The sequence below is a fragment of the Genypterus blacodes genome, unplaced genomic scaffold (assembly GCF_046128005.1).
Source record: "Genypterus blacodes isolate CSIRO-AG114 ecotype Tasmania unplaced genomic scaffold, CSIRO-AGI_Gbla_v1 ptg000012l_1, whole genome shotgun sequence".
Taxonomy (NCBI): domain Eukaryota; kingdom Metazoa; phylum Chordata; class Actinopteri; order Ophidiiformes; family Ophidiidae; genus Genypterus; species Genypterus blacodes.
The window spans coordinates 7,222,940-7,237,609 of NW_027466826.1; the positions used below are offsets into that span (position 1 = coordinate 7,222,940).

The following is a 14,670-nucleotide window of genomic DNA, read 5'->3' on the forward strand; positions in this document are numbered from 1 at the left end:
TGAGAGGTAGTGTTGCACCATAAGCACATGAGTAGGAACATACTGTACTGGAAAACTTATGGTTACATGTATGCATGCACATTACTTTATTGCAAGGACACATTTCTTTGCTATAGCTTTTGTGAGAATTGTTTGCTTTTACTTTCACAGGTTTCACTTCCTTTAACATAGCCCATCTGGCTAACCACATAGCGTGACACCAAGTAAACATGACCTGCACATAACAATAATGACCGCAGAAACAGCTCAACCCAAATTTTCCTTACGTTGTGACCCCAACCCAACAGCTACATAAAACCCATACCATTCTATTATGCTCTTATTCTAAAAATAAATCTATCAACTGAGATCTAACTGTTTCCTGATCAATCCAGCAAAGATTTTCCACGACAATATCACAGGACGGCAGTGGAATGGAAAGCACTCATACTGCAGGGCTCTTTTGTGTTTCTGAGCTTTTTGTTTGTTTGTTTGCGCAGAAGTCAAAGTTCTAAATCATGAAACTCACCGTTGAACCTGCAGAAACAAAACAGGTATTAATTTGACAGTATGTGTCTTGAAAAAGAGTCTGCACATAGTCCTATTTTCAGAAATAACTAATGTTTGGGTTTTCAAAACATGACTGTTTGTGGAGTGTGAAGCCCTGTTGTAGTAACCTTACTAGAACACTAGATGGCACTGCTGCTTAACATGAGAGGTGAAATCTCTCCAGGTTTTCGCTCTATACTCACAGCCAATTGGGAGTCTTTTATCTTTGGGTTGTTGTCAATGTTTGGACTTCATACTAGATGTTGCTTCATATGTGGGATCTCTGTGAAAGTTCTCAGTCATCCAGGTCAGGCCAGGTAGTTGTAAGACCTTGAAGACATTTCACCTTATTTACCTCCTATGTTAGTGTGGAAAGGGTTAACGACGGTACCACAAGGCAGCAGGGATGTAGTGCAAACTGGAAGATGAACCAAGTGCTTCATGTCTTCATTGCTGCTGCCTTTAAACTGTATTTTCCAGTGTCCTATATGTCTCTGAGGTACCAGCATTGGGACCTGTAACACACTTGTTCCACCTGGATGACTGAAATCAACATAGACTGACCATTGAAACATTGCAGCTTAAGCAACAGGCTGCTTAGATTTACATTAAATCTAAATATATATATATATATATATATGTAAGTCAATGATTTAAGTAATGCTGCCTTATTAAATGTTTGAGTTTATTCTTTTATCTATATTGTTTTTTTTGTGGTATCTATTATTCAATTTACGACTATTTGCACATATGTTCCTGCACTTTGATGGATTTTATGATGTCTGTTATCCTCCCTGTACTATCACTGTTTACCCTCCACTCCACTGTGTGTGTGTCTCTCTCTGTGTGTGTGTGTCTGTGTGTGTGTGTGTGTGTGTGTGTGTGTGTGTGTGTGTGTGTGTGTGTGTGTGTGTGTGTGTGTGTGCGTGCGTGCGCGTGTGTGCGTGCGTGCGTGCGTGCGGGCGTGCGCGCGTGTATGTGTGTGTGCTCTGACCCCCATAGTTCCTCCTGTTCTGAAGGTTTTGGGGGCATGGTCTGACATATACTTACACATTATGAGTGACGTCAGCAGCAGGTCCAGTCAGTAAGAAAGCAGCATCTCCTCCCATTTCTGCTGCTGCTGCTGCTGCTGGAGCTTTGGCCCAATGTGCTGCTGAGGTAAGACATCAACATTTACACTCTTTTTTTGCACTTTGTTATTTCTAACCCATAACTCTTAACTTATTTCTTTTAATTCTATTTGATCCTCATAAAAAGGTCAGTGACCCATCCTCACTTGTCTCTGCAGGAGGACAGTTGCCCCCGTGTTCTCGTGTGTTCTTGCTCGTGTCGGGACTAACATCATGGGCAGATTAGAGTGTAATTTCCTCACATGGCTCAGGGAGGAGAGGAGGTCGAGGAAACTGATTCTCTTCATTGTTTTCGTGGCTCTGCTGCTGGATAACATGCTGCTGACTGTGGTTGGTAGGTGTCCTCTCTCATTCCCACACCTGTTACATCTCTCCTCACTATTTGTGCCTCGACTTTTTGCGCGTCCAAACACGCTCATTTATACATCCGCCGATAATCGTTTGTTTTTTTTGCTGAAAAATACGGCGATTTTCACCAGAGTCCGTAGATCACAGCTTTTGGTTCACTAAATCATCAATTAGAGCAAATATATTGTCTGTAAAGGATCGAGTAATAGTCGTTTAGGTCCCCGGGGAGATGCCTGGACTCTGATTTGTTTTTAATTCGTTTGATTTCGCGACTAACACTTGTTCTCCGTCATAATTAGTGGGAACGACAGCAGCAGCTTATGATTTGAAAGTAAAAATTGGTTTCGTTTGCATGATTGTATTGTTTTCCACACGTTTTTCGTTCCCAGATAACGCGAGCACCAACTCCTCATCCTTCCCCATAACAGATGATAAACAAGCTCCCACAAAACTTCACCTTTTAAACACCGTGTGTGTGTTCGTGTGTGTGTTCCTCCCTCTCTCTCTGCGAATTGTTAATTCATCGCCAATTTGCCCTCTGCGCCTGTTCTCCATTACGCACAGACCTCCAGCATTCTTCCTTTTCCCCATAGATGCATTATCAGAGATTTCTTTGTTTTGTTTTGTATCGTGAATTATTAAAGTCTTTAATAAGCAACGACAGAATCAAACTGATCTCACCACCGTTATCGAGCTTTAAACCTAAATACACTTCATGCAGGAAAATGAAAACGTTCTTACATTTCTCTTACCCTCTGAGTGTATAGAATATTATACTTCCATTTATTTTTGTTTTTGTGGCAAGAAATGTTCAAAGCCCTATACTTCTATTCTAAACGTTTCAAGCTTAGTTTGATATATATATTCCCCCAAAATTCAACCTGATATCTTTGAACCTTTGGGATCCCTTAAGATAAAGTGGAATTCAAAACCACAAAGCGACCCAATATGATACTGTCATGATGGATTCACTTAAAAAGAGCAAAAAAAAAGAATCACACATAATCTAAATTATGATTGTTGTTGTTTTCCCCGCATAATTGTTGCTTTTTGTTGAAGAAATAGTCTTCTCCATAGTTCTGATTCTCTCCAGCATCTTTGTAGAACCTTCTGTTTCCCTCAGCTGGCTGACATATGTTGCAGTGACATTTGGCTCCACTTTAGCCTTGTGGCAGTGAGCATCAGTCAGTGGTTGTGTCATGTTTTATTGCATCAATCTCCTTCCGCCTCTTTGTGCCTGCCAGTGCCCATCATCCCCAGCTACCTGTACAACCTGGATGAGTCAGCAGCAATGGTGATCAAGAACACCACCCCGTCTCAGCAGCAGGTCCCCCCTCTAGCTTTCGACAGCATCGTGTCTTTGTACGACAACACCGTCAAGTCTTCGGGCATCAACGTCACGGTCCGGTCCACTGAGCCGGTCCCGCCGGCTCCCACTGTTTCAGAGCTGCCTCAGAACGCCTCCGACTGCGCCTTGTCCCCCCGAAACCTGCTCAATGAGAACGTCAAAGTGGGACTTCTGTTTGCCTCCAAGGCCACTGTGCAGCTCATTACCAACCCCTTCATAGGGCCACTCACCAACAGGTAGGCCACCAGCTGATCAGTTTCTGCATCTGTCATCTTTTGTTGTTTCTGAGTCGATGCATCACTGTTGTGGAGGGATTTTGGGGTGTTCAATGCTGAAAATGGAAGCCTTGAGAATTAGACGCGATACTGTGTGTTGTGTTAAGAGAACTGACATGATGTTATTGACATGATGTGTTAGTGTGTCAGAATATTGACATGAATTGACTTAAAATCATGAAAACTATTGGAATTCTGACAGTAAAAACCATCCAGTTGCATTTATCTTTCTATGGAATCAAATTTTCGGGCTTACAGGCATGTTTTGAATGAGCCAATAGATTTAATTGGCTATAATTGTCACTATTTTCTAAGAGTATGTCGATTCCATGCCCCATTATAGACTGATTACGTGACCATTTAGATTTTTTTTTACAACCGATTTTCACAGGAAAACACCTCAGAGACCTTGTTCACTCTTATCTATTATAAACAGGATGATTTGTAGATCACTTATGCTTCCAGTTCTTGAAAATAGAGGGAAAATAAAGGGAAAATAGAGGAAAAATATCGCAAATAAACTGCTTAGAGTACTTGGGTTGATATTATGTTTTAGATGTGGATCAGAATACATGGCAGCAAAAGCAAAGAAGCTTACTTTGTTGTTGACAATATTGTTTCTTTTGCAGGTATTTTAAGGTCAAGTGCATTTATAATAGAAGGCAAAAAGCGATGAAGACCTCTGCAAAAGTCAACAAAGAATTCAATGCTTTTTCACCTCAGGCAACAAAGCAAACCGAGAGCAATAAGTCAAATGTAAATGTTGCGTATGGCAACCACGTCACTCGACTCTTGTAACGTCATGTCAGTGGCAGTAGCTGTAATCCACAAGAATCAAATGGAGCAGAATTCCTGCCAGTGTGACCGAGTGTTTGCATGCATGTGCATTTCTACACATGGATAGCTGCAGAATGGATGAACAACTCCCATTTTTATAAATGCAAAAGAAAGAACTCTTGTTTGAAGTTGGAACATTCACATCATTGCATGAATGAATGAGTGTCTTGGGCGTTTCTCGTCTTCTTTATGTGCAGTTTGTTGCATTATTAACGGGGAAAGGGAGTAAACTTAGACATGACTACTTCTTAAGGGCTAAAGGAGATGCAAATGTACAAATGATGGAATGCTGAAGGCCTAATGGATGTGACTGGTGATTGCTGAAACTGAAATGTTGTGACCGGGCCACTAGATCTCAGATGTTGAAGGGGACTCAAGTACCACTGGTGGTACAGGCACTATGGTGAACACTGATCAGTGGGTCAAGCACTACAAAAGAAAAAAAAAGGGCATCTATTGAAAGATCATATCTACTGATCTACCAGCGTGTGAGGAGAATGTTTATGGGAGAGTGAAAGTGTGAATGCTTCAGTGTGGCTGGCAAAGCAGTGTTTAGTGTCTCAGCTGGGCACTCAGATATGATGAGATTGAAAGAAAGATCACAGTGCCATTACTGGTTCTTAGTCACCTTCCCTCCTGACAGAGGACAATACAAGGCAAGTCAAGCATGTCAGGTAGTTACAGGTTTTCTCTGTAAAAAAACAAAAAAAAAACAGACTAGCAGCTGTGAGTCCAGCGATACACTAGAGCAGCAATGGTGGTCTGGATGTGGACTTGAGCTCCTCTGGTCTTCATTTGTGGGAGCTCCTTAAGATCCACACGTGTCCCATTTGTCCTTTTGAGAATCAAAAGCAAGCAAATGAGCAGAGCTGATCCAACATAGCCACTGGAATATTCAAATATTCAAAACTACAAATGAAAATGCATTGTTGATTCTGCATGCATCATTGGGTTATGTGTTGCATGTAAAATGGTTTTGTTATGTGACTCTTGTTATGTGGCCACCTGTAAATTTCATTTGATTTAAGTCTCATCCTGTCCTAGTCCTTCCTGGGATCTCCCCATGTCCACCTGGGTGTCTTTCAGGGTCTTCCAGTTTCAATCCACCATCAAAACTTTTGCTTTTGTTTATGCACTGTGGGTTGAATGCATCTGACATATTTCCCTACGGAGACAGAAAAGTGTAACTAACTGAAGTAAACTTGCAGTCCAGAACCAGAGTAGTTTAAGGTTGTAAACCACCATTTGGTTGCATGTTCTACCTCTTCATGGCTGAGCTGTTGCTGTTCCCTCATAATAATAATAACATCATTTATAATTGATGTGGGAAGATGTGAGTGACCAGAAATTTCACAAGTTTACTTATGCTGTCTTCCTGCCAGTGTTTGTTTATAGAGATTGAATGTACCTGTTAGCAATGGGTGTGGCTGAAATACCTGAACATCTCATTTACTACTCACTGCCAGGCAAGGATATGTTGAAAAATGTGTGATTATTTTAAATTTTACATGGATAAATGTCTCAATATCCCCCTTTTCTTCTGTCTCTTTAGAGTAGGATACCAGCTTCCCATATTTGTTGGCTTTTGTATCATGTTCTGCTCGACTATCAGTAAGTTTGAAGCAACATCACACCTCTTTACTATCAGAAACATCACAATGCCGTCGCCGTGTTTGATGTGTCTTTGGCTGAATTTGTGCATTTCTCACTGTTGTCAAGTGTTTGCCTTCTCGACGAGCTACACGCTGCTGTTTCTGGCCAGATCGCTTCAAGGTGTCGGCTCCTCCTGCTCCTCTGTGGCTGGTAAGATAATATGTTTTTGTTTTTTTTGTTTTTATATTGCATCAAGGGGCTGTGTTTCATGCATTACCTCATTGTATTCCAGGGATGGGACTACTCGCCAGTGTGTACACAGATGATGAGGAGAGAGGCCAGGCCATTGGGATTGCACTGGGAGGTCTAGCACTGGGAGTGCTTGGTATGGTAAATTTCTGTCAAATAATAGAGCAAAATTTACAGATTCATTCAATTCAAAATATCTGAAAATAGTCATTTTCACTGCCTCTCCCACACTGTGTAGCTCTAATTCATGCAGTTACTAGTTATATCCTTACTTTTCAAGTCCTTGTCCAATTACTTCTGTATGTATGAGTGTTCAACTTACTAAACTAGTCTTTATTTCCTACATTCTTCACTCCGATCACAGTTATTCCCACCATCCCATGCTTTGTTTACCAGTGTTCTAAATTGTAACACGATGCATAACTGTAAACTGTATTTTACACTAACCACTGTGTGTTGTTCACAGTTGGCCCTCCGTTCGGCAGTGTGATGTATGAGTTTGTGGGGAAGACGGCTCCTTTCCTCTTTCTAGCCCTCCTGGCTTTGTTCGATGGAGGTACAGTTACATTTTATCACCTTGAAACTTAATGATCACTGCAGGAAGACCAGCTTATTCCTCCTATATGTTAAGATGCTAAGCTGACTTAAACAACAAGCCTTTCAATGTTTTCTTTGTGTTCTTTGAACAGCTCTGCAGCTCTTTGTTCTCCAGCCCACCAAGGTAGAAGCAGAGGTGAGTTAGTTTGCCTTCATCATTCATTTCCTGCAGGTTATCCCACTTCATTAAGTTGACCTTTATAGCTGCATAACATCTGTAAAGACTGTTTATGGCATTTCGGGACTAATTAGGTCGTAAATACTAAAGACAGACAGGAGATACGGGAAGGACCAGGACGCATCCATGACCGGATTGCAACTTGAAAAACCAAAACACAAACTAAAATACACACAAAAACGGAAATACAACTGAAATTCATTATACTGGTTTTCTTTGTTTTTCTTGTCTGTAGGCCTGATAGGCATCAGTTGCTATGGCGACCAAAGAGACATCATACAAGATCTTTATAACCTAAACTTTGATTGAATTATTGGAGCGTAATTAGATGGCTCACTGTGCTTGGCTTGCTTTGGTGGATAAGGATGAAAAATGTTTTCAGTATTTCTGAGGAACACTGGAATGGAAACACAGTATCATCATCATCATCGTCGTCACCATCATCAATATTAAAGCTCTCCTAACTGTAGTAACATGCTAAGACCAGCAGTTGACGAATGGTTTAGTCAGTGTCTCATTTGGCAAAGTCTTTGAATGCTACTTAACGACTCCCCAAAGGGAAATGCTCTCTTGTTGCTTTTCAGGTTGACATCATTACATTTCTAAGCTGACATAAGAGCCAAACAGGTCTCCCTAATTAATGGAAGGAAAGCCAATGGGAGAATCTGCCTGTGGTCCTTAGCTTAGCAATCCGTCACCTTTTTATCTGCCTTTAGTTTCAAACGCTCATCTCATTCTCAAAGGTTTCCAAGGGTCCTGCTTGGAAATGTTTAATGAGGGTCCACAAAAACCTGGAGCAAGACCTAAAAGTCCTTTTAATTGGATGAGCAAGCAGCTTATGCCTCACACAGTGTTACTCTGCTGGTATGTTAGTAGGAATAGACAGTTTCATATTTGTGTTTGACTTTTAAGTCTCTATTTTGTCACTTTGTCCCTGGCAGAGTCAGAAGGGGACACCGCTGCTGACACTCATGAAGGATCCATACATTCTCATAGCAGCTGGTAAGAAAACAAAAGCAGCGCCGTGAAAAGTGAGGAGGAAGCATCTGTGGGATATTGCCTCTTTAAACGGCAGCGGGGGAAAAAGAGGTTGAGGACAAGAAATTGATTTGGATCTTGGGCTAAAATTGTGTTGCACGCGGAGAGACACGGTAGCTGAACACCAGCCATTGATTTACCGGTTACCGGGTAGGATTATGGCTTGAAAATTGTGCAGTGAAGTGAGTGCTGCATGTTAAAGAGGCTCGTCTTACCATCAGAAGAAAGTGTCTGTGTGTGTGTGAATGGAATGATAATGTTTACAAGAGATATTTTCTGTGATATTGCTGTACAATCTTTAGATGTGTATTGTTGGGTTCGAGGAATAAATAGAAGCACTATATGGTCCTCGCAAGTGTGTGTGTGCGAGTGTGTGTGTGTGTGTGTGGGGGGGGGGGGGATCAGTTTGGCAGAGCAAAACATCAGGGCATAAGTACAAAAACAGAAACCATAATTGATCTTGCGTCCACTTACCCACAATCCCCCCCCTTCCTCCTTCCCCAGGTGCTCTATGTTTTGGAAACATGGCCATCGCCATGTTAGAGCCCACGCTGCCTATCTGGATGATGGAGACCATGTGTGCCCGGAAATGGCAACTGGGTATTGAGACAGCTTCTTTTTATACCTGGAACATGGACAGTACCCACACACACACACACACACACACACACACACACACACACACACACACACACACACACACACACACACACACACACACACACACCAACAAGAACAGAACTTCAAAAGCTACTATTTCAGATGTAATAACACACAGGTTTGGTATCTAATGACTTGAAATTACCAATTTCTTCAGCCAGTAGTTCACAAAATAATAATAATAATAATAATTATAATAATAATAATATAATATCTATCAGTCAGTAGTCATTTCTGTATTTTCCTTTTTACTGAACATATGTAGATGTGTTTCCATCAGCTGCAGGTCCTTTGCCAAAGCTCGGTGTGTCACCCTTCCATCCCGCTCCACGCCCTGCTACATACACGCTTCCTGCTCTCTCTGGTGTTATTAGTTTGTCCATCCAGCCTGTTGTATATGAAGTCTGGCTCAGATAAAAAAGGATGAGAGCTCAACAGGATATTAGGGTGTCACATGCTGGCAGGTGGAAAGCACAAGTCTTCATTACACACAATGGAAGATGTGCGGCAGCTGTGAGATGAGGCACTGATAGAGCTCTGCTTATCTCACAAAGCCTCCCAAACCTTCAGTCCTAATGCTCTCTGTGTGCTTGTGCTTGTGTGTGTGTGTGTGTGTGTGTGTGTGTGTGTGTGTCTGTGGCCCAGGCGTCGCCTTCTTACCGGCATCCGTCTCCTACCTTATTGGAACCTACATCTTTGGCAAGTTGGCCCACAAGATTGGGAGGTAGGGAGAGAAACGATCTTAATCTACTCTTTGTGTGTGTGTGTGTGCGCGCGTACGTGTGTGTTTGTGTGCATGTTTCATATCTGTTTCCGCTCCTCTAAATGAGTTTTCAGTGTTTTTAGTGTTTGTGAGGGAGGCAGTATTGAAGCCTTGATGATACAGTGAGTATATGAGCATCCATAATGTCCTTCTGTCATATATATGTAGGTGTATATATGCTTGACAATTCAGAATGACTGTTGTGTTTTGAGTAAGAATGTCTGCGGGGTGTTTTTAAGTTTTACAAAGAGATGTTGTGGTTATAATTTGACTCACCAGCTTCATTTGTGAGCTCTGAGGACATACAATAGTAGTCCCAGACATTAGGACAGAGGTTCTGATCCCTACTCCATCTGTCCCTCCTCCACCTTTATCTGATTAGTTCAAACATAGTGTATTCAACAAGTCCTGCAAACTTGTACCATCACTAACACACACACGTGTCATGCCTGCCTGGTTGCGTCGACCTCGCCCCTTGTCCCAAATCCATTTTTGCCATGGATGCTAATTTGATCAAGGCACTAAGCACTTGCACAGCATTTGACGTAGACCTGATGTCTCACCGGCTCATACACAGACAATTCATTCAGCTCATTATTTTTAATCAGCTCCATAGTGAAAATCTGGTACTGTCCGTTGCTATAGTGACACCTCCGGTGACGGTTGCGGATAATGTTTAGTGCTACCCGCCGCCAAACTACCAGTCAGTGCTAACATGACCATGTGTGGTTGATCTTATAGTTTGTATTCATGTCCAAAACATTTGATTTATTTTCTGTTATTTTGAGTTTTTTGTTTGTTGTGATTGGTCAACACTCACCAGGTCTTCTTCTTTTCCCTTTCAGGTGGCTTTGTGCTGTCATTGGAATGGTGTTGGTTGGAATGAGTGTAATCTGTGTAAGTATGAGGGAGTATTGGTCGGATTTCTCTCTTAATATCTTTTAAATTGACTTTATTCTTCGAAAAGATGCATTTATGTATTTACTATGAATTTAATCTGTTATAATATATAATTTTATGATAAATTCTAATTTCTTTTTTCCTGTTTTCACTGTATTTTATTCAATTTTCATTGTTTTTATTTTGTTATACAGGATTTATTTGACTTTTTATGTATCTGGATCTTATTTTGTGTCTTTTTCTAAATGTGCTGCTCAACAATTCTTCACTTGTTCTTCAGACAAACAGACACAGTGTAGTTTGGCTAAATTTGACTTGCGTTGCCACTTCTTCATTTACAAAGCAGTGATAGTTGAGAATCTTTTGTTCTCAGTGTTTTGAAGGACGTAAACACCCAGATCGTCCAAATAAATGGCTCCTTCCCTCTGGCCTTGCAGCGTCCTTACCAGCAGGAAATCTAGTTTATGTCCAGCTCTTTATCTCATTACGCTCGTCTCATTCTGCCAATGGGAGCCTCGCTTCACAAGGATTTCCACACTGAGCTGAAAAACCACATGCTCTTTACTGCCACATACTCTATTTCACAGAAAAGGTCAAGTGTGCAGATGATGTGAGAATAAATATTTCTCCGACAGATTCCATTTGCCAGAAGCATCTACGGTCTGATCCTTCCAAACTTTGGCGTTGGTTTTGCCATTGGTAAGTCTGCTGAATCTATTGCCGTCCTGCAATAGTGCACCACCCGAATGAGTGTATAAGAATACTGGTGTTTGTGTTGTCACAGGCATGGTGGACTCCTCTATGATGCCTATAATGGGCTACCTGGTGGACCTACGGCATGTGTCTGTCTATGGAAGTGTGTACGCCATCGCTGATGTGGCTTTCTGCATGGGGTTTGCTTTAGGTAAGCAGGAAACCTCAAAAAGCCTTTGTTGGTAATTCAAAAACTGTTAAGTTTAGACTGATTTAGATCTTCTGGTTTTGATACCATGATGAAACTCTTGTTGTACTGCAAAGCTCGTTGATGAGACAACGCCTGATCTCTCATGATGAACTTGTGCAGCTGTAAACAGGAGCATTGTGTGTTGTTCCCAATAAACAAACTCAGTACAGGTTCAGCAACCATATTTTGAAATAACAGAATGGAAGGAAGAAAGGTGACGATTGCAGAATACATAGGGCTGCTAAAACAAATGGTAATGTCAGATATGAAAGGTTTAACCTTTCAGAGTTCAACAGATTATTACTGCTCTGCTCAATTTAGCACTTGGTTGGTTTGTAGTTTTTCTGTGTCTTGATGACCCCAGCTGAGCCTGATGGACTCGTCTGTGCTCTTTGCTGTAATTTACCTTCTCTTTTTTTAGGGCCATCAATTGGAGGATCCATAGCTGAGAATATCGGCTTCGCCTGGCTGATGACCATCATTGGAATAGTGGATATTATCTATGCACCTCTCTGCTTCTTCCTCAGGAGTCCGCCTGGACAAGAAGAGAAAATAGTGAGATTTGGAACATGCCTAAATACATTGAAATGCATGATGCATAGATATGAACACCATCTCAAACCTGTAGGATTTATGCTTGGACACATAGAAATATAGAAGCCCTGAAAGGCAAACAGATTATTTCTAATATGGAAGTCAACTGTACCTGAATAGTACCAGTTAAGCTGGACTTGCAAGACTTTTAGCTACTTTAGTTCTGAGTCTGGGGGCAATAAACCTGAGAGTCCCTCAAAGGGTCAGGTGACTTCATCTCCCTGCCTCCATCTCCATTTGCATGTCACCGTGCGGCATCATCACTCCTCCTGTACATAAATTTCTCACTGTTTTCACCGTCATCCGTCTGCCAGTGCCTTCCATAAGTGTTCGCTTAATTTCATCATGCATGCATGTCAAAGTTAGTTTCTCTGTGTAAACAAATCCATTTAGGCCTTCTCTCTCTGATGCCACTGTGCTTCTGTCCTGTGACATTAATGCACGTCTTCTAGAAGTTAAATGTTGGGACATGATCAGTAGTCCTGTATGGATGTTTGTTGTATTGTTGTGCTTGATCGGATGCAATGGATACAAACTTTTAAATAATTGTGTTTTCAGGCCATTCTGATGGACACAAACTGTTCGATGAAGACGAGGTCCTACTCCACGCAGGGAACATACTACCAGGGCGAAGACATGGAGCCAGAATATGATGATTATGATTAACTGGGACAGCAGCCACGCAGGTTTAACCCTTCAGAAGATCTATTTTGTTGTACAAAAAAAAAGAACACAGATGAAAAAAACAAAACATTGAAGAAATCAAAACAGCCAAGTCATTTCCGTGTGAATGTCCTGCGTTCAGTCTTTACTGTCAAGTGTCCTGTTAGCAGCTATACTGGAGCAAACCAAAGTTGTTCTTGATCTGTGGTTACGAGTTCACCGTTGCAGAGGCGTTTTTAGCCAACAGCCTTATTCTGTAGAGAGACATGTCAAAAAAGCACTTGTAGACCGTAGGTAAGTGCTCACTAAGTATGCTTTTGCTCGTTCAGTTTGAACACCAACCAGCTACAAACTGTCTTGGCCGTTAAAGGTTTTGTCCATGATATTCTAAACGGTAACATTAACAATTTAGTTCATTTTTTTGTGAGATAGTAGCTGTTGAGACCGTCCTTGCCCGTGTAATGCCTGTCAACAAGGATTATGCGAGTAGGGACGAGGACTGTTGTATACGCAGTACAATGTTTGTTGTTTTCGTTTGACAAGGTAATTGTATTCTGCTGTACGCTGAATTAAAGGATGAGCAGTGTATTCTGTGTATTATTATGAAACGCGTTCAGTGTCCTCCTGATAAGAAAACAGGCCGGTTTGCGGAGAACTGCAAAGAAAAAGCTGCTATCTGTGATGTTTTCAAAGTGATAAATAGTCTGTTTGCTGGAGTATCGTATAACACAGGAAACTGTCATATTTCTCTTCACGGTGATGAGATGTGTGCAAACAAAAGGGCAGCTTTATTGAAATATAATAAAGTTTGAAGAACACCATCCGTTGTTGCAGGAGTCATTTGCGCCGCTCTCTGAGGGTTTCAATCATCATGTCATACACGATTCTGTGATGTGACCAACCTTCACAGACATCACACTATCAACATTAACGTTCATTTGTCATTCTAATCATCGTCTATACTTACACAAGAGTCACAAGTCTGAGCTGCTATGATGCTTCCTGAGTATCATACTGGGTTGGAAATCCTTTTCTACAGTAGATTTGGAAGAGATGATCAATATAAATCAACCTTTTTAAAAGATGCATGTTACTGATTCACGACTCGAGAAGAATTATCGACAAATAATTATCTGACTGCCTCTGATCAACTCACAATGTGCTTAACCTGCTCAGTTTGATCATATAATGTTTAAAGAGGTTAAATAGATGCTACTTAAACTGGGTGAGCTTTGGTACCTATGTTGTTATGTGAGTGTGTATAAATGATTGAAAGCATAAGAAGCTGTACAAACACTTAAGTTTTACATTCTGGGCCGCTGGTGTGTTTTTGTGATGTGTGCCGAGTGTGTGATATATGTTCATACCTGGTTGGGGGATGAGATATCCTTAATTAAATTCTGTGTAGGTACGCTGATAAAAGCACTGTGACAAATGAGAAGTAGGGTAGAAGGTATGGGTCTTGGGACGCCACAGAAAAGAGACAATGTCAACACGGTTAGTTTCATATTCTAAACACAACAGTATGAAGGGCTGAGCAACATGTAACAGAGATACTCACACTCTTGGTTGCCTGTGCTGGTCAGTGGAGGACAGAATCAGCTGTCATGATGGGGAAATTTGTCACTAAATCCCCCCAGTGTGTGAGCAGACACACTGTAATCAGTCTGTCCATCTCTACACTGGGCTCCAATTACGTTGCAGATGCTCACACAATTCTGTCCCTCTTTTCCAACAACCAGGCAGCAGTGTAGGTTACTGCAGGGAAGTTTCCCCCCCATACAGTACAGGCTGCAGCTTAACGGAGATGAAGAATGGATTATATTAAAAGGCGTTTCTAAGATTTTGCAGTGCACTGGGGTAGACAGGACAGATTAGATTTCGATACAACATAATCCAATAGCACTAAATCCAGCCCCAAAAATGACCAGTTCAATTTACTGTTAAGAAACAAAATGCAGGAGCAATAATTTATTCTACTTGTTTGTCTTATTCATGTCTTTACACTGCACTTATGTCCTTGTCC

General features: G+C 41.3%; 1 protein-coding gene across 1 annotated transcript; it reads left to right on the plus strand.

The window, feature by feature from the left end:
• The first annotated feature begins 1,820 nt into the window (after positions 1 to 1,820).
• Positions 1,821 to 12,690, plus strand: slc18a2 (solute carrier family 18 member 2). The gene is made up of 15 exons (XM_076165145.1): positions 1,821 to 1,992; positions 3,251 to 3,590; positions 6,019 to 6,077; positions 6,186 to 6,269; positions 6,352 to 6,444; positions 6,775 to 6,864; positions 6,998 to 7,041; positions 8,025 to 8,085; positions 8,626 to 8,721; positions 9,427 to 9,505; positions 10,390 to 10,441; positions 11,080 to 11,143; positions 11,229 to 11,348; positions 11,809 to 11,942; positions 12,540 to 12,690. The coding sequence occupies exons 1-15, from the start codon at positions 1,872 to 1,874 to the stop codon at positions 12,645 to 12,647; spliced, it is 1,545 nt and encodes a 514-aa protein (XP_076021260.1). The 5' UTR covers positions 1,821 to 1,871; the 3' UTR covers positions 12,648 to 12,690.
• The last annotated feature ends 1,980 nt before the right edge of the window (positions 12,691 to 14,670 follow it).